General features: G+C 42.2%; 1 protein-coding gene across 4 annotated transcripts in view; it reads right to left on the bottom strand.

Annotated features, from left to right (window-relative positions):
• The window catches only part of fam219b (family with sequence similarity 219 member B), a 33,815-nt gene extending 13,297 nt beyond the window's left edge, over positions 1–20,518 (bottom strand). For all 4 annotated transcript variants that reach the window (XM_087982201.1, XM_087982202.1, XM_087982203.1 and 1 more), the window contains exons 1-2: positions 20,401–20,518; positions 11,585–11,687 (exon numbers count right to left, since the gene is read on the bottom strand). In XM_087982201.1, the coding sequence (XP_087838327.1) occupies positions 11,585–11,687; positions 20,401–20,469 (172 nt within the window). In that variant the 5' untranslated portion in view covers positions 20,470–20,518. The remainder of the gene's footprint in view (positions 1–11,584; positions 11,688–20,400) is intronic.
• Between the last annotated feature and the right edge of the window lie 5,481 nt (positions 20,519–25,999).

Raw genomic sequence — 25,999 nt, 5'->3', positions numbered from 1 at the left:
TCCCTACAGTGCGGAAACAGGCCCTTCGGTCCAACAAGTCCACACCGACTCTGCGAAGAATAACCCACCCAGTCCTATTTCCCTCTGACTAATGCGACTAACACTACGGGCAATTTAGCATGGCCAATTCACCTAACCTGCACATCTTTGGACTGTGGGAAGAAACCAAAGGAAACCCACAGAGGCACAGGGAGAATGTGCAAACTCCACACAGACAGTCACCCAAGGCTGGAATCGAACTTGGGACCCTGGTGCTGTGATGCTGCAGTGCTAACCACTGAGCCACCGTGTCGCCCAAAGTTACTGATTTATCCCTGCGAGACACCTCATAATGATCCCAGAATTCTGTCAAACATTTTCTGAGCAATTATCTTTCATCATGGGATCTTTTTTTCCCCTAACTGTCTCTGTGACAACAATTACGCTGTACACCAGACATTTTGTTGACTTGTTGAGGTCCTTGCTGCCAAACATTCTCTACTGTAGTTTGTCGAAGGTTTACCAGCACAGTTGATCCTTTGTTGGATCTCCTTTTCACTGCCAAGGTACAAGTCACATTCCAGAGTTTCTCCTTATATCTATGGAAGGTGGAATATTTCACCAGGTCTGGATTGATCCAAGTACCATTCTGGGAACATTCAAGGACAAGACAGGTTTCTTGTATGCAGGATTGAATAGACTGACAATGAACTGAAAATCTGTTGTGTATGATTATAATCACAGAGAGAATGCGATAAACTTTCACCAGATTTGTTCCGGGATAACGGATCTGGCCCATGGAGAAAGATTGGCAACCTAGGCTTGTACTCTCTGGAGTGCCAAAGAATGAAAGATGATCTCAACGGAACTTATAAAAGGAATAAATAATGCATAAACAGAAGAGATGCAGATGAGAAGTTTCTCCTGGTTAGGGAGTCTAGAGCTAGGGAACAGAACTTAAAAATAAAGGAGATGCCATTGAGGACTGTGATGAGGGGAAATCAGTGTGGTGAATCTTGGGAATTCTCTGCCCCAGGGGTCTGTGCAAATTCGGTCTAAGCAAACTCGGTCTAAACAGTATATTCAATGTAGAGATTATTAGATTTTGGATTACCAGTGGTGTAAAGAATACTGGGATAATTTGGGTAAAAGGCATTAAAATGTGTTCACTCAGCCTCGATTGTAATAAATGACAGAGTCGGTTCGACAGGCTGAATGGTCTACTCTAATGGATGTCTGCAAAGCGCCCACACTCCTTTTCTTGAATAGTGCCATCTGATCTTTCATATCCACATGCAGACAGGTATAATGTCTAATTTAAAAACCAGCATTCCTGCCACTGTAGCACACCCTCATTGTCAGGCTGAATTGTGGGCTCACAGAGTTGACCTTGAACCCAGTTCAGAGGCAAAAGCACGCTAGAAATTTCAGAGCTTCCATTCTTACAACGAGGTCAATCTTTTATTTCTTAGTTAGAATTTGTGTTTTGTTTTGTTCGTTTTTGTCACGCAATAATGCAGACAGATTCCTTTCCCCTGCAGCTTTCTGCTAAATTGGTGCAATATTAGAAGCTTTATGTTGCAAAAATCTCCATCTTCAGCACTATCTATCTGCAGCTTACTAATCTCACTTCTTGGCCTAGCCTGGCCTGGCCTGGCCAGCCTCAGTGTTGTCCTGGATTTGGAGGAGAGCAGAGCAGAAGGAAGAAGGGAAACTTGGCTCAGGAAGCTGATGCTTAATCAACACTGGTGCAAGATCTATGTTTTCAAGCTCAAGTACACTCATGGATGTAGGTTTGCTCACTGAGTTGAAAGGTTCATTGCCAGACGTTTCATTACCCTACTAGGTAACATCTTCAGTGGACTTTATGCAAAGCAATACTGAAAATTCCTGCTTTCGATTATATGTTTGGGTTTCTTTGGGTTGGTGATGTCATTTCCTTTGATGATGTTATTTCCTGTGGTGAAGTCACTTCCTGTTCCTTTTCTCAGGGGGTGGTAGATGGGGTCTAACTCAATGTGTTTGTTGATAGAGTTCTGGTTGGAATGCCATGCTTCTTGGAATTCTCGTGCGTTTCTTTGTTTGGCTTGTTCTAGGATGGATGTGTTGTCCCAGTCGAAGTGGGGTCCTTTCTCATCCGTACGTGAGGATACTAGTGAGAGAGGGTCATGTCTTTTTGTGGCTAGTTGGCTACAGAAAAACACATTCAGAGCAAATATTGAACTACAGAAGCAATCATCCTAACACCCACAAACGAAGCTGCATCAGAACATTGTTTCAACAAGCCAACACACACTGCAGCACAAAGGAACTACTCAGAGCAGAGGAAAATCACCTATACCATGTGTTCAAAAAGAATGGGTACCCAATGAACACAGTCTGCTGATTTCTCAGCAACAAACCCAAACAAGCAGACAAAACACATCCAGAAACCAAAGCCACTCTCCCCTACATCAAAGACATCTCAGAAATGACTGCCAGACTACTCAGACCCCTTGGCATCATGGTAGCCCACAAACCCACCAACACACTAAAACAGCAGCTAATAAACTTGAAAGACCCTATACAAACAATGAGCAAAAGTAATGTCATTTGCAAAATACTGTTCTAGGACTGTAACAAACAATACATTAGACAAACAGGCAGAAAACTAGCCACCAGGATACATGAACACCAACTAGCCAAAAAAGACATGACCCCCTCTCACTAGTATCTTCACATAAGGATGAGAAAGGACACCACTTCAACTGGGACAACACATCCATCCTAGGACAAGCCAAACAAAGACATGCATGTGAATTCCTAGAAGCATAGATTCCAACCAGAACTCTATCAACAAACACATCGAGTTAGACTCCATCTACCACCCCCTGAGAAAAGGAACAGGAAGTGACTTCACACAGGAAATATCACGACCAAAGGAAATGCTGCAAGCACTTATACAAATTAATCCTCTTTTGAGGCCATGGCATTTTCCGTTGAAGTCAGTAAACACTTTGATCACTTGCGCCACAGTCCGGTGGGCAACATTAGAAGAGACTCAGGCATTTTCACGACAAGGGAAATTTTAATAAATGAAGAGACAGCCACTAAAGCTCCTAACAATCAAATTAGTCCATGGTGCATTTCAGTAGGAAAAGTTGTAATCCATCATGCAAGTAAACGAAACATGACCCCAACCGTAACCATGCTGCCTTCATTTTGTACCAGTCCGCTGTGCCAACACGACTTTAAGCAGACACAGTGAGATGGACAGTGCCCCACAAAGGCTCTGGCTGTTGACACCAATAAGGAACACTGCTTGGGAATACAATGAGGCTAATGTGCCCACCTGAATTCAAGCGTGACACAGAATTGGCATGAAACAGATATCCCACGAGAAATTAAACGGAATATCGCTCGAAGGCAGAGAAGCTCTCGAAAATGATCAGCAATTACAGTCTCATGCATCGTTTTCCATTTAGAGGGGGAAATGGGTTCAAGCAGAAAGCCAGCCATCAGCCAGCAATCTGATCAGAACAAGCAGAAACAAAGAAATGTGAAATGCCGTCATACAGTGTGGAAAGAGATCCTTCAACCCATCATGTCCAAACACCGATCCACTCAAATCCCATTTTCCAATGGTTGGCCCATTGCCTTCTGTGCCATGGCCCTTCGAATGATCACTTAAACACTTCTGAAATCGTGGAGTGGTTCCTGCCTCTACCACCCGACCAGGCAGTGAATTTCTGAGACTCACCATCCTCCGGGGTGAAGCTATGCCCCTGGTTATTGATCTCTCTAATCAGGGGAAAGGTTTCTTCCTATCTACACTATCAATGCCCCAAAAACTCAGTTAGTCAGATTCCGCTCCCCATCCACTCCACCCAGCCCCCACCTCAGCCCTCTCTGCGCCAAGGAAAACAAGTGCAGACTATGTAGTCTCCTTCATAACTGAATCACTCCAGCCCAGACAACATCTGATGAATCTCTTCTATACCCTCTCTAGTACAATTACATCCTTCTTAGGGTTGCCAACCAGAACTGTACACTGTATCCAACCTAACTAACATTATATACAGCTCAAGTATCATCTCCCTTTTTTTAATCAATGCCTTGACTAATAAAGGGAATTATCCTGATTGCTTTTTTAATCATCTTATGCATCTCTCCTGTTGCCTTCAAGGATCTGTGAACATGCACATCAAGGCCCGTCTGATCCTCTGTACTTCCTAAAGTCCTGCCATTCATCATGTACTCTGTTGTCTTGTTAACACTCCCAAAATGCATGACCTTTTGTTTTTCATGATTAAATTCCATTTGCTATTGTTTTGCCCATCTGACATGCAGCCAGGGAACCTGATCTAACTAAAAAATGGCTGACAAGTGTTTAACTTCAAGTATGGACTTGCTACCCTGGATTAACAGTTGCTCATTGTGTATGCTATCTAAAAGTGATGACTGTTATATTACTGGAAGGAAAAGCAGTGATATAGTGATAATGTCACTGGACTAGCAATCCAGAAGCCCAGGCTAATGTTCAGGTGGTGGTTCGGACCTCACCATTGAAAACACAAGGGCAGCACGATGGCTCAGTGGTTAGCACTGCTGCCTCACAGCGCTAGAGCACTGGGTTCGATTGTAGTTTCGGGTGACTGTCTGTGTGGAGTTTGCACATTCCCCCTCTGTCTGCATGGGTTTCCTCCGGGTGCTCCGGTTTCCTCCCACAATCCAAAGATATGCAGGTTAGGTAGCTTGGCCATGCTAAATTACCCGTAGCGTTCAGAGATGTGCAGTTTGGGTGCATTAGTTAGTCAGGGTTTAAACATAGCAAGAGAGGGTTATTCTTCAGAGGGTCAGTATGGACTTATTGGGCCGAAGGGTCTATTTCCACGCTGTAGGGATTCTATGATTCTATTCTAAGAACAGTCAAATCTAAATTCAATAACAACCTAGAATAAAAGGAAAGCTAGCATTATGGAGACTATGTGACCACTGCAGATTGTTGTGTTGTGGGAAGGAAATCTGCCATCTTAACCAAGTCTGGCCGCATGGGACTCAAGATCCCACTCTATGTCGTTGGCTCCTAACTTAGGGATGGACAATAAATGTTGGCCTAGTCAGCAATGCCAAATAAAGGAGTGAGTGAGTAATTCAGAAGTGCCATGGAAAGTTCAAAACTCACAATGGTAGATTGGGAGCTTAAATACAGTGAATTAATTAATCTTGGTATGAGAGAGAGAGAGAGAGAGAGAGAGGGGCAGACAGAGAGAGGGACGCAGACAAAGAGAGAGAGAGGCAAACCGAGAGAGAGAGCGCGCGAGAGAGACAGAGACAGACAGAGAGAGAGGCAGACAGACAGACAGAGAGAGACACACAGAGAGACAGGGACAAGTGAAGACAGAGAGAGAAAGAGAGACAAAGAGTGAGCGAGAGCAAGAAAGACAGAGCGAGCGAGTGAGAGCAGGACAGAGAGCGAGAGAAAGAGAGGCAGTGAGAGCGAGGGGGAGCAAGAGAGAATGCAGATGAAGATACAGCTTGATCATGATTGAATCAAGTTGAGTAATGAGAATGATTTTGGATAGAATGTAAGAAACCAGCCAGCTTATGCAAAGGAGGAGAATTGAAAGTAGAAAATGAAACCAGTCCATCACAGTTGTCAGGATCTGCAATTAATCACACATTGAGTCAAGATTCTTATCAAAAGAGGAACCAACAGCCAGCAGATCATCAATCCAGAGTTATTTGCTTTTTTTAAGATGGCAATGGGAAACCACGCATTTCCAGCATCGTCTGACTATGATTTATTTTTCCAGGCTTCACAGCCTCCTTATCCATCTTTCTATTGGCTAAGAGTCAGGGACCAGGGAAGCAACCATCTGGGTTATCAGAAAAAAATAGTGGAATTTCTCGAGAAGGGGAATATGAATCCCTGGGGCAAAATTGAAAAGAAGGAAGCAAAGCAGGGTGGACAGGACGAGGTTGCTGTGTCAAAGAGACAAAGTAGTGGTGGATAACCAACAAGCTTGCTGGTAACTACCCGTTCATTCTGGATGCCACCAAACAACTAGTTAATATAGAGGTTAAACATTTAACTACGTTGCTTTTAATTGGACCATTAAGCAGATAGTAGGAGCATCAACCCAAATAAAACAATCAAACTGAACTTTCGCTTTATTTTAGAAATGAGGGATGCAAAGAATAAATACTCAAATTGCAAAAATCTCAAAGAAATCTCTTCAAATTGAAAAGCATTGGTCTGGAATTACCAGAGGCGTGACAGCAGTAGCATTCCTCACTGTCTATGAAAATAAAATATATACTCGTCTAGTCCATAGGCTGCAGTGAAAACATCTGTTCCATCCTGCAGGAGGACCTGGGACCAGGGTAAACAGTGAGACCGCCTAGCGTCATGCTGGCCAGAAAGACATGTCCTATTTCAAGTCAGTCATCAGCTAAACGACAAATTCTACTTTCTAAATTACATTTCAATGTTTTAAAATAGTTAGTACTTTTTAAAACAGTCACAAAACAAGTAATTTGATCACTGCATAACAGTTTTTTTAAAATAAAGTTTTCCAGCAAATCTCTCTCAGACATTAATGGCATATTACTCCATTTTCTGCTTGGCAAGAGATGAGTGGAGCGCCACTGGGATCAGTGCTGGGGCCTCGACATTTTTTAACCTATATTAGTGACTTGGGTGAAGGAACCAAAGGTATGGTTGCTAAATTTGCTGATGACACAAAGAAAATGCATTGTGAAGATGAAATAAGGAAGCTACAAAGAGATTTGGGTAGGTTAAGTGAGTGTGCAAAGACCTAGCAAATACAGTGTAATTTAGGAAAATATTAAGTGGTCCACTTTGGCAGGAAGAATAAAAAAGTAACATATTACCTAAGTAGTAAGAACTTCAGAGTTTTAAAGTGTAGAGGGATCTGGATGTCCCTGTGATCTTCATGAGCGCACAAGACTGCCACGCACGTACAGTAAATAATTAGGAATACTGACAGAATTTAATATAAAGATTTAGTGCTTCAGTTAAATGAGGCAATACTAAGGCCAACCCTGGAGAACTGTGTACAGTATTGGTCTCTTTACTTAAGGCAGGTTGTAAATACACTGGAAGCAGTTCACAGAAGGTTTACCATGCTAATATCTAGAATGGGCAGGTTGCCATACAAACAAAGCTTGGATGGGCTACTCTTGTATCCACTGGAGATTAAAAATCAAGAGGCAAATTGATTGAAACAGAAAATCCTCCGAGATCTTGACACGATGCATGTAGAAAGGATATTTCCTTTTGCGGGGGAATCTAAAACTAGCAATCACAGTTTAAAACAAAAGGAATGCAGGCCACAACAAGGAAGTGAGGTTAGCACTTACTGCTGGGACAGAGCCTTCAGTGGGCCACACAACGCTCAGTCAGCTCGAAACATCCCAGCAATGGGGGAAAGCCAACGAACATGGCAGCAACCATTCCTCCCATCCCCACATTACTTTCCATACAAGGTCACAACTCCTCCACAAACCCCCACCCGTTGGGGTTCGGGGTGTGTTACATCCCAACTTTGATGTTTCCCTTTTCTTATAAAAGTCAATATAAATGCAACTATTTACTTTTTCCAGGACAAACAGACTAAACCCTAATCTTTCTTTGGATGTTTGTCGCAATGGACACGCTCTGAAGGTTTAAAAGATCCTTTCACTTGTGCAACAAAATCTTAATTTGACAGTTGTTTTTCTATTAATTCTTTGACAACACTTCACATTGTGAAGAAGTCAGGACAACTATTACCAAGTGAGATGTTTTCTGAGCACATCCCACACCAAGATGCTTATGCCTGGGCATAAGCTCAGATAGTGAGTTTAAAAGCAAACATTTGGAAGACAATTGGTGCTTTAAAATTTAAGATGCAACCTTCTCTCAGGAAACCAAAGTAACAGACAATTTGTTAGAAACCTTTGGTTATTCAAAACCACTCATTCTTTGGAAACATTTTCAGATCTCTGTCAGGGCTGTAGAGAGATTTTTGAAAATGGAAGTGCGGGTAACAAGAGTTAGTCAAGCTCCAGACTGTGAAAACAGGAAACCATTGCCCTTGTGAGAAGGACTGAGCAGAGAGAAATTGTGTTTTAAATTAAGAGATTTACTGAAGCTGACCAGTGTTGACATATTCTGCATTTTTGACAGCTATACCAGGAATTCACCGTCAAACTCAGTACGCTCTGTCTCCAGGTGAACAAGAAACCGAACTGAGATTATCCCTGCAGAATATTAACTCTTTCTCCTTTAAATTTGTGAAGGAGAAAACATACAGAACATAAACTTGATTCACTGTTAGCGACCAGTGGGAACAAACTTACATAAGAAGCCAACAATGAGAACGCTTAAGGTTGCTACGAATACCACAGGGCCACAGTACCTTCTTGCAGCAAATCATTAGTGCAAGTCAACAACATTCAGAAAGTTAGGAGACATGGGATACAGGGAGATTTGGCTGTCTGGTTACAGAATTGACTGCCCGATAAAAGACAGCAAGTGGTAGTGGATGGAAAGTATTCTGCCTGGAGGTCGGTGACCACTAGTGTGCCGCAGGGATCTGTTCCTGGGCCTCTGCTCTTTGTAGTTTTTATAAATGATTTGGATGAAGAATCGGAAAGGTTGGTTAGTAAGTTTGCTGATGGCACAAAGGTTGGTGGTGTTGTGAAGTGTCGAGGGCTGTTGTAGGCTACAACAAGACATTGACAGGATGCAGCGCTAGGCTGAGAAGTGGCCGATGGAGTTCAACCTGAATAAATCAAGTGATTCACTCTGGAAGGTTGAATTTCAGTGCAGGGTTAAAGACAGGGTTCTTGGCAGTGTGGAGGAACAGCGGGACCTTGGGGTCCACAGACATAGATCCCTCAAAGTTGCCACCCAAGTTGATAGGGTTGTTAGGAAGACGTACGGTGTTTTGGCTTTCATTAATGGGGGAATTGAGTTTAAGCACCGCGAGGTTTTGCTGTAGCTCTATAAAACCCTGGTTAGACCGCACTCGGAATATTATGTCCAGTTCTGGTCACCTCATAAGAGAAAGGATGTAGAAGCTTTAGAGAGGGTGTGGAGGAGATTTCCCAGGATGCTGCCTGGACTGGAGGGCATCTCTTATGCAGGATGGTTGAGTGAGCTAGGGCTTTTCACACTGAAAAGAAGAAGGAACCAAAGTGACTTGATAGAGCTGTACAAGGTAATGAGAGGCATAGTTGGAGTAGATAGTCAGAGACTTTTCCCCAGGGCAGAAATGGCTGTCATGAGCGGTCATAATTTTAAGGTGAATGGAGGAAAGTGTAGGGGAGATGTCAGAGATAAGTTTTTTACGCAGAGAATGATGGGTGCATGGAATGCACTGCCAGCAGTGGTAGTAGAGTCAAAGACATTAGGGACATTTAAGCGACTGCTGGACAAGCACATGGTGTGTATATTAAGTTGATGTTATATTAAGATAAATGCTCAACACATCATCATGTGTTCTATGTTCCATCACTATGTCCAAGTTTCCCCCCTTATCAGACAATACACCCAACGGACGGACACTTGTTTTTCACAGGTACTAGAACAAGATGTTGAAATTTCCCAGTTAAAACAATTGTGAATGCACCAACACCGCAAGGACAGCAGTAACTCAAGAAAACAGTGCCCAGCCACATCCTCAGGGCAGGACAATGCTATGAATTCATCAGCTATCCAGCCCTCCCCTCTGACGTTCAGCAAATTAATACAACACCAATGTTGTTTCCTACCAGATCAAACTAACTGTCAATTGACTGTTTGTTTAAAAAACAAATTATTAGAAGACACTGTTACAATAATAGCTCGCTCTTCATCAGTACAAGCCTATGTTTCACATTTTAGATAACCAAACAGCTAACTTTCAACAGACTCGTGCAAAATTCTGCGTATTGATCCCCTCATTCAGAACATAGAAGAGTACAGCACAGTACAGGCCCTTCAGCCCTCAATGTTGTGCTGGCCTTTTATCATACTCTTAAAATTAAACTAAGCTACATACCCTATATTTTACTATCATCCATGTGCCTATCTAAGAGTCACTTAAATGTCCCTAATGTATCTAACTCTACTAACACTGCTGGCAGTGAATTCCACGCACCCACCACACTCTGTGTAAAGAACCGCCTCTGATATCTCCCCTAAACCTTCCTCCAATCACTTTAAAATTATGCCTCCTCATAACAGACATTTCTGCCTTGGCTAAAAGTCTCTGGCTATTCACTCTATCTACGCTTCTCATCATCTTGTACACCTCTATTAAGTCGCCTCTGATCATTCTTCACTCCAAAGAGAAAAGCCCTAGCTCCCTCAACTTCCCTTCATAAGACATGCCCTCCAGTCCAGGCAGCATCCTGGTATAAATCTCCTATGCACCATCTCTAAAGCTTCCATATCCTTCCTATAATGAGGCAACCAGAATTGAACACAATATTCTAAGTGTGGTCTAACCAGGGCTCTATAGAGCTGAGGCATAACCTCACGGCTCTTAAACTCAATCCCCCTGCCAATGAAAGCCAACACACCATATGCCTTCTTAACAACCATCAATTTGGGTGGCAACTTTGAGGGATCTATGGACATTGACCCCAAGATCCCTCTGTTCCTCCACACTGCCAGAATTCTGTCTTTAACCCTGCATTCTGCATTCAAATTCGATCTTCCAAAATGAATGACTTCACAGTTTTCCAGGTTGAACTCCATCTGCCACTTATCAGCCCAGTTCTGCATCCTGTCAATGTCCCGTTGCAACCTACAACAGTCCTCCACACTATCCACAACTCCACCAACCTTTGTGTCATCGGCAAACTTATTAACCCACCTTGCCACTTCCTCATCCAAGTCATTTATAAAAATCACAAAAAGCAGAGGTCACCAAGCTCCAGGCTGAATACTTTCCATCTACCACCATTCTGTGTCTTCTGTGGGCCAGCCAATTCTGTATATTCACACAGTCAGATTTCCCTATATCCCATGCCTCCCCTTACTTTCTGAGTGAGCCTACCATGGGGAACCTTATCAAAGCCTTGCTAAAATCCATGTACACCACATCCACTGCTCAACCAGTGTCATGGGGCAGTGGGTGGATTGTCTCTCACTGGTAATGGTCATAACCTGGCACTTGTATGGCATGGACGTTACTTGCCACTTGTCAGCCCAAACCTGGATATTGCCCATATTTTGCTGCATTTGAACATGGATTGCTTCAGTATCTGAGGAGTAGTGAATTGTATTGAACAATGCGCAATCATTGGCAAACATATTTGGCCTGTTACGTGTAATATTCAGCGGGCTGCATCAAGACTCACACCGATGAATGATGGTTTGTGTACAGTACTGGATGTGTGCCAGAATATATGAAACCGCCTGCAGCAGTCACTGCCAGGGTTCGTGGATGAAGAGTGATCACATAGCAGTGATACTAGAGGACAGTCAATACATAAATTACATGTCTTGGCATCAGCTCAAGGAGGATGAGAATTACTATTTGCAACATTATCAAGTTGCAGAGTAACATCTGCAGCCTGTAACACTGTACAGTTTGTAGACTGGCCAGAATTACCCATAATCACTCACGTAGTTTGAGGTGTATTGAAGGAGTCCTGGTGGTGGTCGCAGGCGGCTTCCTCGTCTCTGGCATCTTGAACACACGGTCATTTTTCCAGCTTTTGCTGTGACCCTTTCAGAGGAACAAAGACGTGGTGATCAGAAGATTTCTTTTATTTATTTAAGATGCAGCAACATAAAAACACAGGATAAATAAAAGGAACAGGAATCAACCAGTTAACTCCATTAAACCTGTGACTTCTGATTCCCCACCAATGAGAACAGCTTCTCCCTATCTACACTGTCCAGTCCTCTCAAGAGGTAATTGAGGGGTGACTTAATTGAGGTACACAACATCGTGAGGGACTTGGTTACAGGAAACCAGTTTCCGCCAGGTATGGAAGGTTTGAGTTATAACGAAAGGCTGGATAGGCTGGGACTTTTTTCCACCAGAACACAGGAGGTTGAGAGACGATTTTAGAGAAGTCTTTAAAATAATAAAGGGATATAGATAGAATTAATGGTAGTTGTCTTTTCCCTAGGATGGAGGAGTTCAAGACAAAGGGGCAGATTTTCAAGGTGAGTGGAGACAGATTTAAAAAATGGGGGAAAATGTTTTACACTGAGGGTAGTTTGCATGTGGAATGAACTTCCTGAGGAAGTGGTGGAAGAGGGTACAATTACAATATTTAAAAGACATTTGGATAGATACATGAGTAGGAAAGGTTGGAGGGTTATGGGCAGGAGCAGAGAGGTGGAACTAGTTTAGTTTGGGATTTAGTTCGGCAAGGACTGGTTAGACCAAAGAGTCCGTTTCCGGGCTGTATGATTCTATGAAAAAGAGCCATTCAATCCTTTGTATCTGCAATGGTCAAATAAATTAGCCACTAATTCTAATCCCACTTTCTGTAACGTGGTCTGTGGTTTTGCAGGTTACATTATTTCAGGGACAGATCCAAGCTCGTTTTAACTGAGTTGAGAGTTGGTGTCTCAAACACAAAACTGGGCAGTGAATTCCAGACACCTACCACTCTCTAGGTGAAAATGTTTTTCCTCTTGCCCCCCCAACTTCTCTCCCAATCACCTGAAGTCTGTGCCTTCTTGGTAATATCCTTCCTACAGCAGGACGACCAGAACTGGACACAGTATTCCTGAAGTGGCCTCATCAACGTCCTGTACAACCTCAACATGACTTCCCAATTTCTTTATTCAAAGGATTCAGCAATGAAGACAAGTGTGCCAAACACCTTTCTGTTGTAATTTTTCTATGGTTCTATATGTGTTCAGTCCAAGACATCTTCCAGTCTACAAAGCTATTTGACAATGTTGTGTCCGTCACGCCTGTGTGTCAACATTTTGCTGTACAAATTTCTGATGTTCACATCTACAAAGGTAAATACCCAGACAAAGTCATTCTGGTTTAACTCAACCAGTCGTGGTGCAGTGATAGCTCAGTTTTACATTTCAAATGCAGACTAGTGCAGAGAAATTCCTATGCTTCAAATAAGTTTGCTTCTGAACTCCATGGAATTACTATATAAGGGAATACTCTTAAAATTTTGAAGCTAAATGTTTTAAGTAGCTTTTAAATAAAACAACAGCCACATAATTTTAGGGGAAGAACCAGAAAGTAACCGTGACTCCAAGCAGTTTTATATCATGCTTCATCAGCAGTTAAAGGTTTAAGCATCAATCGTGCCGCTTGGGCTTATGAACTGTTAATCAGTCTGCTCCCAGACAGAATTGAAGCCTGCTAATTACAACTTCTAGTATCCTCTGCACAGCAAATTCATCAACTGCAATTCAGCAACTATAGGCAATGTGGCCTGGGACTTGTGTTGCAAAGAAGGGGAATGCAAGCAGATGGTGACATGCGTTCCAAGACAGATCCCAGCAAGTGATGCTGCTGACAAGGTGGTAATCTTGAGAAATAGGAGAAAGTGAGGACTGCAGATGACTTTCCTCATTCCTGAAGAAGGGCTCATGGCTGAAACATCGATTCTCCTGCTCCTTGGATGCTGCCTGACCTGCTGCGCTTTTCCACAACACATTTTCAGCTCCAATCTTGAGAAATAGCAGAGCAACATGAAATAGCAGAGTAACATGAAATAGCATAGTAAGTTTTAAGTAGTACATGGGAATTCTACAGAATTGAGGTACAACCAGCCCAAGCATGCAATTCCCTTGCTAGCAACTTTTGAATAATGGGTGAGGTACTTTTAGCTAAATTATAGAGAACATGGAACAGTGACATTTTCAGATAGTTTTGGGGTGGGAGAAAGTGGAGGCCAAATTCAGCAAATTATTGACTTTTACTTCATTTTATAGCTGCATTTGCATTCAATCACAGGCTGAGAAGTTTTTTTTAATCTTTTGAGACTAAAGGTGCATTATTCAATGGAGCCATGCATGGTCATGTCTGTTTGCTAGAAAGCAGAGATACGTTAATGTATAAATGAATTATTGCCACTGGTTTTAATTAAGTAATTTTAAAATAAAAAGGCTTAATGATTGCACCACACAGTACAGTCATGAGATAAAGACAAATATATGAGCATATTTACAATGGTGTACGATGGAAACATAAATTAGCAACCCCATTCAGAGTTCAGAACAGATGGAGTGAGAGAACTGGAAAAGCAAGAACCACAAGTGTGCAGCAGTGAGAAGCTCCCAATAGTTGTTGAGGTGCATGTTTTTGAAGGTAAAGTTGAGCAATGCTGTTCCAATGCACCTGCCAAACTGGATAATTGTGAACCTAAATGGGGTATAACTTCACTCTGATTAATAACCTTAAACTTAGCAAAAAGCACCTCATTACGTATGTGATTTTAATAGCCATACAGTAAGTTCAGGTGAGTTTAATATTGTGCATTGGTAGCAAAAACATGGAGGATAAAAACCATTTGTGCAAGTGTTTGTTTAAATCAAGTACCTTACTTGAGTAATTGCTGAAAAGAGATCTTTGCTTGTCAAGCGAGCATTAGCACAAAAATCAGGGCTCTTGTGGTATAGTGGTAAGGTCCCTGCTTCGAGCCAGAAGGCCCTTGTTGAGGTCCCACCTGCACCAGAGGTACATTATCACATCACTAAACAGGTCGATTAGAAAACATCAAAGCACACAAACTGCATTTGTGTGTCTTGTGACATTTGTAAACTGAGCACCCTTCACTGTAGCAATGTTGCTGTAAACAAGACGTGCAGTTAACATGTTCTATTGGGAAACACTAGATTAGGAAATGTTAATTAGCAAATTCCTGGGCTCTATCTGCAGTAGGCTGGTCAATATAAAGCACTTGATTCCTTAGCACTATCACCACTAAAACAAAGATATCTCAAAGAAGAGTAACAATCTCTTGGAAGGCATATATATTTAAGTACTAAAAGATTATAAAGCTGATATTCCAAATTATATAATTCTATTGACTGCAAATGATGTTATCCATCTTTTAGTCCAAACAAAACTATCAATCATCTGATATTCCTCAGTGATATCAGAAATATCACTGAGGAATGCAATATTGCAGACAGGTGCAGAACAGGTTTCACTTCCAAGAAACCACCTCTTGCCATGTGTTTAGTCGAAGGAGAAAGTGAGGATTGCTGATGCTGGAGATCAGAGTCGAAGAGTGTGGTGCTGGAAAAGCACAGCTGGTTAGGCAGCACCCGAGGTGCAGGAGAGTCAATGTTTCGAGCATAAGCTCTTCATCAGGAATTTAGTCTAAGACATCGACACAAAACAGACAGACCTTTCATTTCCCCACTTACAACCAAAAAAAGTCAATACTGCCGAGCTACCATCCGCCTACTGGTTCTTGCGCCTACTGGTTCTTGCAGAAACCGAGGTTTGTTAGCAAAAGGTGAACACATGGAGACACAATCCAAACCTGTGGACTTCTTCCACTAGTCCCAAATCTTATTCCAAGTTTAATTAGAATCCAGCTTGCACCAAGCCAATTTTCCCATCAGCCGTGTTTGTTGACACACACTGGGCTCCCAATCATCAATGTCTCAATTTCAAAATTCTCGCTCTTGTTTTCCTCAGCCTCTCTCCTATTTCTAATCTCCACCAACTCCTAAATCCTTCTGAGATCTCTGTGCTTCTCAAATTCTGGCTTCTCGACATGATTGATTTCTGTCATAGCACTTTTCATGGCCATACCTTTAAACGACTGAGCGCTAAACGCACATTCTCTCCATAAACTTCTCCATCTCCCTCTTCTCCTTTAAGATGCTTTTAAAACCTATCACTTTAAAAAGTGAGCAGTCAGCAGTCCTAATTTTTCTTTATGTGGGTCTGTGTCAAATTTAGGGTTTGGTAATCCTTCTGTGCCTTGGGATGTGGTAACAGACATTAAAACATAGCCAATAGGAGTAGCAATAGGCCATTCAGCCCTTTGACCCTGGTCCATCATTCAATATGATCATTGCTGATCACCCAACTCAGTACACCGTGCCCAAACATAGCCCATTCTACCCATGTAAAACATATCCCATTGTTACTATGTTAACATTTGTGGTTGCTGTAGATGTTGAATCTACCTACCTCTGGCATAAGAATATTTGAATACTCTCTTCCTCAAAAAATGATTGGTGGTGAGCTCCAAGCCTCTCAAACTTTTAAATCAATTCTTCTTATCTCTGTCTTACATGGCTAACTCCTTAGTTTTAAACTGTGTCTCCGGTTCCAGATTCTCCCACAAGAGAAAATACCCTTTTCACATGCATACAGAATCCTGAAAGGGTCTGCCATTCAAGATGCCTTTTAATCTTCAAAACTCCAGCAGATATAAAACTAGTCTGTCTCATAAGGTGACCCAGCCATTCCAGGTGTTAAGTCCAGTAAACTTTCTCTGAATTGCTTCCAATGCACTTACATCCGCAGCACAATGGCTCAGTGGTTAGCATTGCTGCCTCACAGTGCTAGGGAACTGGATTCAACTCCAGCCTCAGGCAACTATCTGTGTGGAGTTTGCACATTCCCCCTATGTCTGCGTGGGTTTCCTCTGGGTGCTCCAGTTTCCTCCCACAGTCCAAAGATGTGCAAGTTAGGTGAATTAGCCATGCTAAATTGCCCATTGTATTCAGGGAAGTGTAGGTTAGGTGCATTAGTCAAGGGTAAATGTTGGATAATAGGGGAGAGGAATGGGTCTGTGTGGGCTACTCTTTGGAGGGTTGGTGTGGACATATTGGGCCGAACGGCCTGTTTCCCTACTGTAGAGATTCTATGATCCTTCCTCAAATATGTAAACCAATACTGTACGTAGGAGTCTAAATGTGCTAACAACAACGCCCTAAATAAATGAAGCATAAACTCCCCAACTTTTGAATTCAATTCCACGTGCAATAAATGGTAACATTCTATTAGCCTTCCTAATTACTCACTGTACGTACATAATAATCTTTTCTTTTTCCATTTGTGCCATTAAAACACTCAGATCCCTGTTATCTCAGAACGCTGCAATCTCTCAACTTTTAGCTAAGATGTTTCATATTCACACCAAGTGATGATTAAGTGCTTCTCAGCAGTTTATTTTGAGCTTTTAATCCTTTGGAGCTACTTATTTAGAGATGGGGAATAAAATAAGATTAACTATCATCTTGGTACTGATCAACAGAACTCGGTGTGAAAGCAAGAACATCAAGTACTGGAATTTAAATAAAAGCATAAAATGCTGCAAGTGCTGACAGTAGTCACTGAAAAGAAAATGCTGCATCAGTAAATATTTTATCAAAAGGGAAAATGCTACAATTAGCCCCTATGTCTGTTATATGGTGCCTTGAAGATAGCGCACAGATTCCAAAGCTCTTCACGGTGATGAAAAGGAGCCTCAAGCCATGGCTGGCAAAGGGCTACGTGAGTAAGCAAAGACACGGTCAGAAACAGAGATGTTGTGGTGGCTTTCAGCACAGCAGCCATTTGTGCTAAATCTGTGCAGCAAATTAAACCATGTGTGTCTGCTTTCAATGTCATTGTAAGGATGCAAAAGATACAGATTAGAAGAATAACTGAGAATAACAGGCACAACAGTGAGGACACAGGGGTATTCCAGCCCTATTTGTGACAACCAAGATCTTTAAAATCCCTCAATGGGTTATAAATGATACAAAATTCTAATGTGGTACATGGAGAAAAACACGATTTCCATAGGTTCTTTGGAAAGTCAGCAACTTGCATTTAAAATCATGAATGCACAAGATGCCAGAATTGGAGATGCACTGTGACCTTAGACATTGGACTTATTATCATCGATGACTTAGCATACATCCGAAATATCCCACAAAAATAGAAAATTGAGGAAACAAATTATCCATTTCCACAAGCGCAAAAATTAGTTACTATAAAAACACCAAACAACTCCGAGCATAGCTCAGGCTAGGCCAGTTGGTTCACATACTCTGTTTCGATGCTGCAGTTTCAGTGCACCACAATGTTGCTAATACACCAAGATTCTGCAGTAAGACAAGGCCAATTTACATCAGTGAAGAATCACACCGCACAGGATGCCAACTCAGCTGTGCTGGTACTTTGAATTTCCACTAGTATTTGACTGCTCATGTAAGAAACTATTAACATCCTGGTGTGTCATCACAAAATAAATATTGGACATTTTAGAATATTGAATCTGAAATGTCCTTTGAACTGTACATTATTGTCATAATTATGAATTCACATTTTGTCATTAGAAGCATAGAAACAGAAATTAACCAAACGGTCCTTCGAACCTACTATGGAGTCGTACAGCATGGAAACAGACCCTTCAGCTTATCCAGTCCGTGCTGACCATAATCCCAAACTAAACTAGACCCACTTGCCTGTGCTTGGCCCCTATCCTTCCAAACCTTTCCTATTCATGCACTTATCCAAATGTTTTTAAAACACTGTAACTGTACCTGCATCCACCACTTCCGCTGGAAGTTCATTCCACACATGAACCATGCTGTGTAAACAAACAAAATTGCCCCTCACGCCTCTTATAAAATCTTTCTCCTCTGCCATTCACAATGTTAATACTCCTTATTATTTTATAAAGCTCTAAAGTCATCGCTCAACCTCCTACTTTCCAGTGAAAAAAGTCCCAGCCTATTCAGCCTCTCCCTGTAACTCAAATCCTCCATTCCCAGCAACATCCTGGTAAATTTCTTGATATCTTTCCTATAACAAGGTGACCAGAACTGTACATAGTACTCTAGAGGAGGCCTCACCAACATCCTTTACAATGTCAACATAACATCCCAACTCCAATATTCAAAAGTCTGAGAAATGAAGGCAAGTGTGCTAAACATCTTAACCATCTTATCTATACATGATGCAAACTTCAAAGAATTATGTCCTTAAACTCATAGGTCTCTCTGTTCTACAACATTATTCAAGACTCTACTTCTAACTGTATAAGCCATGCCATTATTTGTATTATCAAAATGCAATAACTCATATTCATCCAAATTAAAACTGCCATTTCAGCCCATTGACTCAATTGATCAAGATCTTTTTGTAATCTTAGATGATCTTCTTTACTGTCCACTATACGAACAATCTTGGGGTCATCCACAAATTTATTAACCATGCCTTCTATATTCTCATCCAAGTCATTTACATAAATGCCAAAGTGGACCGAGCACTGATATCTATGGAACACCACTGGTCACAGGCCTCCAGTCCAAAAATCAACCCTCCAACATCACACTCTGTCTTTCGTCATTAAATCAATTTTGTTTCCAATTGGCAAGCTCATTGTTCTGTCACTCAATAAGATTACAGCTTATCTGATGGCTAGATTCACGTACAGGAAAACCTGTATCCGAACGTTCAATTATCTGAACAAAATACTCCCCGCCTGTGTCGTTTGGCTATTCAAGGTTGCCCTCTACCCGTCTTTACCTCATATTCCTTAAGATCTTTCGCAAATCTCAAAGTTAAAGTCTACAATTAGTTGAGCATCAATTTCTAATTATGACAAAGAACTCCAAACTAACACAAGTGTGTAGAAGTATTTGCTGAAAGTTCCAGCTCCTGTTTTGAAGAGTCATATTGAACTTAAAAAGTTAATTATTTTTCTCTCCACAGCTGCTAGACCTGCTGAGTTTCTCTAGCAGGATCTAATCTCAGTTTTTCATCTCAATCCTGAATCCAACAGCAATCCCTACTACAGTGTCATGCAGTTTACCCGTCGCTCAGTAGTTAGCACAGCCACCTTTCAGCACCAGGGACCTGGGTTCAGTTCCAGCATTGGGCAACTGTTTGTGTGGAGTTTGCACATTCTCTCCGTGTCGGCGTGGGTTTCCTCCGGTTTCCTCCCACAATCCAAATATGTGCAGGTTTTGGAACTGGCTGTGGGAAGTGTGGGTCAATGGGTTAAGGTGGGGGTGGGGGTGGGGGGCCGGTTAAGGTGGGGGTGGGGGGGGGGTCGGGTTAAGGTGGGGGTGGGGGTGGGTCGGGATAAGGTGGGGGTGGGGGTCGGGATAAGGTGGGGGTGGGGGTCGGGATAGGGTGGGGGTGGGGGTGGGGGTGGGGGTGGGGGTCGGGTTAAGGTGGAGTCTAGGTGAGACCCTCTTCAGAGGGTTAGCGTGGGCTCGATGGGCCGAGTGGTCTGCTCCTATCCTACGTTCTCTCCACCCCCTCCTCCTCCTCCTCCTCCTCCTCCTCCCCCCACTTTCTCCACTCACACTGATTCCCCAACACTCCTCCCTCCCTCTCTCTCCCTCTCCCTCTCCCTCTCCCTCTCTCCCTGTCCATCCCCTTCACAAAACTCCTTTCCCTCTCTCCCTCTCTCCCTCCCTCATCCCCCCTCTTCCCCTCTCTCCTATCGCCCTCCTGATCATGGCGATGATAATAAATCCTGTACCGATGATGATAATGTTGATGTTGTTGCTGCTGCCGGCCCCGCTCTCTGATCCTCTCCCCGCGGCTCCATCTCCTCATCCCGACTTCACCCTGACAACAACACCGACCGCTTCTGCTTCCGCTTCCGGGTCACAAGCTCACCACCTGACCCCGGAAGGAGGGTCATGGGCTGGAAACTCCACCTTGTCCCAAATCTCTCAAAATAAACTGAAATTGTCCCAAACTCTCAAAATAAACTGAAATTGTCCCAAATCTCTCAAAATAAACTGAAATTGTCCCAAACTCTCAAAATAAACTGAAATTGTCCCAAATCTCTCAAAATAAACTCTTACCCTGTCCCTAAACTCTCAAAATAAACTTTCATTCTGTCCCTAAACTCTCAAAATAAACTCTCACCCTGTCCCAAATCTCTCAAAATAAACTGAAATTGTCCCAAACTCTCAAAATAAACTCTCACCCTGTCCCAAATCTCTCAAAATAAACTGAAATTGTCCCAAACTCTCAAAATAAACTGAAATTGTCCCAAATCTCTCAAAATAAACTCTTACCCTGTCCCTAAACTCTCAAAATAAACTTTCATCCTGTCCCTAAACTCTCAAAATAAACTCTCACCCTGTCCCTAAACTCTCAAAATAAACTCTCACCCTGTCCCTAAACTCTCAAAATAAACTCTCACCCTGTCCCAAATCTCTCAAAATAAACTCTCATCCTGTCCCTAAACTCTTAAAATAAACTTTCATCTTATCCAAATAATCTCCCAAAATAAACTCTCACCTTGACCCAAACTCGCAAAATAAACTCAAACTGTCCCAAATTCTCACAGACAAATCTCTCAAAATAAACTTTCACCTTATCCCAAATCCTCAAAATAAACTCCCAAACACTCACAGAAAAATCTCTCAAACTCTCAAAATAAACTCTCAACTTGTCCCAGTCTCTCAAAGTTAACTCTCAAACTGTCCCAAACTCTCAGGAAAGAAACTCAAAATAACTCCAAAACTATCACAGAACACACAAAAAGAAAGCTCAGACACTGTCCCGTCTCAACCTGACAAAACAATCAACTATTATACTCTCCCTGTCTCTGCAAATTCCTCAGTCACTCCACAGAATCTCCTTATAAATTACAGCACCCTGTCCAGTAGTTTAACCTCATCTGAAGATGCAAAAGTCAGTTTATTTGATTATTTTTATTGCAAATTTTGGTTTTTACAATACTTACTGTAACTCATAATTTATAATGGAATAAAACATAATACAAGAAATAATTTCTACAATGTAAGAAATAATAGGACAGACAGTTACCCAGACATTTGAGTCTGGTGTGCTTACATTGTTTTAACAGTATTTGACAACCTCAAATTAAGGATAGCTGGTCACCCTGCATCTTTGTCCCACCCTGAACACAGCACGCACAATATCTTTATTTAATTTTGTTACAGCCAATGGGCTGAGGAGTGTTAGATGGAGTTTAATTTAGATAAATGCGAGATGATGCATTTTGGGAAATCAAATCTTAGCAGGACTTTTACACTTAATGGTAAGATCCCAGGGAATGTTGCTGAACAAAGAGACCTTGGATGCAAGTTCATAGCTCCTTGAAAGTGGAGTCGCAGGTAAATAGGATAGTGAAGAAGGCGTTTGGTATGCTTTCCTTTATTGTTTTGAGTACGGAGTTGGGAGGACATGTTGTGGTTGTACAGGACATTGGTTAGGCCAATTGTTGGAATATTGCATGCAATTCTGGTCTCCTTCCTATTGGAAGGATGTTGTGAAACTTTAAAGATGGAGAACAGATTTACAAGGATGTTGCCAGGGTTAGAGGATTTGAGCTATAGGAAATAGGCTGAGGCTGTTTTCCCTGGAGCATTGGAGGCTGAGGGGTGACCTTATTGAAGTTTATAAAATTATGAGGGGCATGATAGGGTAAATAGACAAGGTCTTTATCCTGGAGTGGGGGAGTCCAGAACTAGAGGGCATAGATTTAGTGTGAGTGGGGCAAAATATAAAAGAGACTTAAGGGGCAACCTTTTCATGCAGAGGGTGGTGTGTGTTTGGAATGGGCTGCCAGAGGAAGTGGTGAAGGCTGGTACAATTGCAACACTTAAAAGGCATCTGGATGGGTATACGAATAGAAAGGGTTTGAAGGGATATGGGTCAGGTGCTGGCAGGTGGGACTAGATTGGGTTGGGATATCTGGTCGATATCATGAACGAGTTGGACCGAAGGGCCTGTTTCTATGCTGTACATCTCTACACTTTACAAAATGTTTCCCTACTGTGAAATTAGATCACAAGGCAAAATAGTTGGGTGGCATGGTGGCTTAGTGGTTAGCACTGCTGCCTCACAGCACCAGGGAACCAGTTCAATTCCTGCCTCAGGCGACTGTCTGTGTGGAGTTTGTATGTTCTCCCCATGTCTACGTGGGTTATCTCTGGGTGCTCCGGTTTCCTCCCACAGTCCAAAGATGTGCAGGTCAGGTGAATTGACCACAGTAAATTGCTCATAGTGTTATGTGCATGAGTCAGAGGGAAATGGGTTTGGGTGGGTTACGCTTTGGAGGGTCGGTGTGGACTGGTTGGGCCAAAGGGCCTGTTTCCTCACTGTAGGGAATCTAATCTAATCCAAAAATGTGCAGGTCAAATGAATTGTCCATGCTAAATTGACCATAGCATTAGGTGCCTTAGTCAGGGGTAAATATATGAAAGGGGGATGGGTCTGAGTAGGTTAGTCTTCAGAGGGTCGGTGTGGACGTATTGGGCCAAATAGCCTGTTTCCATACTGTAGGGAATCTAATCTATAATTGATTTTCCCAATACATAGAAATTCCACATTTTGAATGCAATGCTGAGATTTTGTAAAAACAAATTCATATCAAAGTCTTATGTACAAACTATAATTGGGCATAATAGTCATAGATAAGTATAAGGTCATGGAGTGCCTGACCTGGTGAAAAGACAGAATTTTAAGATCAATGCACCAATAAATCAAACTCTTGATAAGCAAGAGGCTGAATGGTTACCAGTTGAAGACAGGAATGTAGATCTGATGTTATAATCAGAACAGCCATGTTCTTATTAAATGGCAGAGTGAGAGGCTGAATGGCCTTCATCTGCTACTATAATTATGATGTAGGGTATCAATGTTCCCAGTTGTCAACCCTCAGAATTTAAAGTTATAAATATGCAGGAGTCCAGAAAAATAATACTCCCAGTCACTATTTCAGCGTGGACGTTTTTGAGAAATTATGGAACCGAGTCCCCCATCACCAGATTTTGTCCATAGTTTTCCTTACTGCATATGTCCCAATTCTCAGTTTTTTCCTCTCTACCTGGGAAGAATATTTCAGATGTTAGGAAAAATTCAGTCAAATTAATTCTGTATTTAGCAACAAAACACCATGAAATTACAATGGACAAGGTCACATTGGGTTTATGTGGTTGAACAGCAAAGAATGAGAATGTGATCCATCCTGTCAAGCTCCCGAAAGGATCCAACATTCAGTGAGTCAACATTGGCTGCTATCATGCGCCCCTCAGTGGCCAGTTGAGGAACAGCTCCAGCAGAGATCTGGATATGTGCAAGTGGACCATCTAGTGAAGAGAAATGGGAGGAAAAATACACTTTATCCTAAACTCAAAGCAGATAAAAGAAGATATTTTCTCCTGGTGGAATCTGCACACCATTCCCTTGTTTGTGTGGGTTTCCACCAGATGCTCTGATTTCCTCACACAATCCAAAGATGTGTGAGTTAGGGTGGATTGGCCACGCTAAATTACCCATAGCGTCCAGGGATGTGTAGGTTAGTTTGGTCGGCCACATTAATTGTGGGGGCTGGGTCTCAGGGTGACACTTTTCAGAAGGTTGGTGCAGACTTGAGGGACGTAATGGCCTCTTTCCGCACTGTAGGGATTCTATTCTGTGATTCTATAAATGCAAAGCTATTTAACTGTACTATGCATAAGGCAGATTTTATTTTAATAAACCTGTTTCAGATATGCTGTTCCCCTAATCCAGAGGTAGGGGACTCTACCATTGCACCAAAAGAGTTTCCCCACTTTGAACACACAAAGTAATATCATGTAATTGCCATTGAGATTGTTCATCCCCAGTTCAGACTTCAAGCTGCATGCTTGCACATAAGGCTGCTCCATGCAAACACCACTCAAATGAAAATGCAAATGGGATTTGGACCTTGCTTTCCCTAATTGTCACTCAGCAGGGCTGGTGTTTGTTTCAGGTGTAATGGCCTCAGATTGTTCTGTTGCTAATTGCACCTCGGCCAATTCAGGTGAAGTGCACAGTGCCCCAGCCGAGTAATCAGCTTCCCACAGAAAGAAATTGGAGAATTCTGCTCAAAGTCAGACCTAGTTTCCCAATCACTGATTGCACTCTCGATCTATGTTGTGCAAGGTACAGTGTATGTGAGGTATAAAAATGTTTTACTTTGGGCTCAAAGATGCACAAGTATATGTATAGATGAATACTTGCACAGTGTGCCCAGGGTGTCCTTCATAATATTGAGGCACCGTGACTAGGAACGGCAAACAATCACTTTACAAAGTCTGCACAAAACCCACGACTGTACATTCTCTGGCACTCTCTCAATATATCTTTTATACTTTGCTCTGTCTTTTATTTTTAACTTTGTTTTCTTAAAAGTGAACTTTCACTAAGGCTCCTGAGACAGCACCTTCCAAAGCCACATCCATTTCCATCTAGAAGGACAAGGGCAACGGATATATGGGAACACCGACCCTCCCCCACGTGTTCCCCTGCAAGCCACTCATCATTCCAATTTGGAAGTATATCACCATTGTCTCACTGTCGGTGAGTAAAAGTCCTGGAACACACGTCCTAATGGCATTGTGGGTCCATCTATCCCAAATGGACAGCAGCAGTTCAAGAAGGTATCTACACAGCATAAGTCAGGTGTATGATGGAATATTCCCCACTTGCCTGGTTGGGTGTAGCTCGAACAACACTCAAGAAGCTTGACACCATCCAGGACAAAGCGGCCTGCTTGATTTGTACTCTAACCACCACTTTCAGCATTCATTCCATGCACCATCAATGCTGAATAGCAGCAGTGTGTATCATTTACAAGATGCACTGTAATAATGCACCATGTCCCTCTGAGGACACTTTCCAAACCTATGACTACTTCCATCTCGAAGGAAAAGGGTAGCAGATACATAGGAATACCATGAGCTCCAAGCCACTCACCATCCTGACTTGGAAATATATCACCATTCCTTCACTGTCACTGGGTCAAAATCTTGGAAATCCATCCCTATGACTGTCCCTATATCCCCAAGGACTGCTGTAGTTCTAGATGGATCACCACCACATTTTTCAGGACAATTAGAGTCAGTATTGCCCACATTCCATAAACAAATAAAGATAAAATGATTATCTTCTGTTTATGACTCCTTGTTCTGGACTGCCCACAAATGGAGACATTTTCTCCAGGCCTAGCCTAATGAACCCTTTCAATCGTACTAAGGACATGAACCTTGCTGAAAACAGACAGGATGTTGAGCTTGTCTGTCTTGCACACAGAAAGATAAACACACACATGCTAGATTGCAAATGTCCGG

This window comes from Chiloscyllium plagiosum, unplaced genomic scaffold (assembly GCF_037043375.1).
Source record: "Chiloscyllium plagiosum isolate Xiang-an unplaced genomic scaffold, Cpla_swu_hap1 HiC_scaffold_42, whole genome shotgun sequence".
NCBI lineage: Eukaryota > Metazoa > Chordata > Chondrichthyes > Orectolobiformes > Hemiscylliidae > Chiloscyllium > Chiloscyllium plagiosum.
This window is presented reverse-complemented; position numbering and strand designations above follow the sequence as displayed.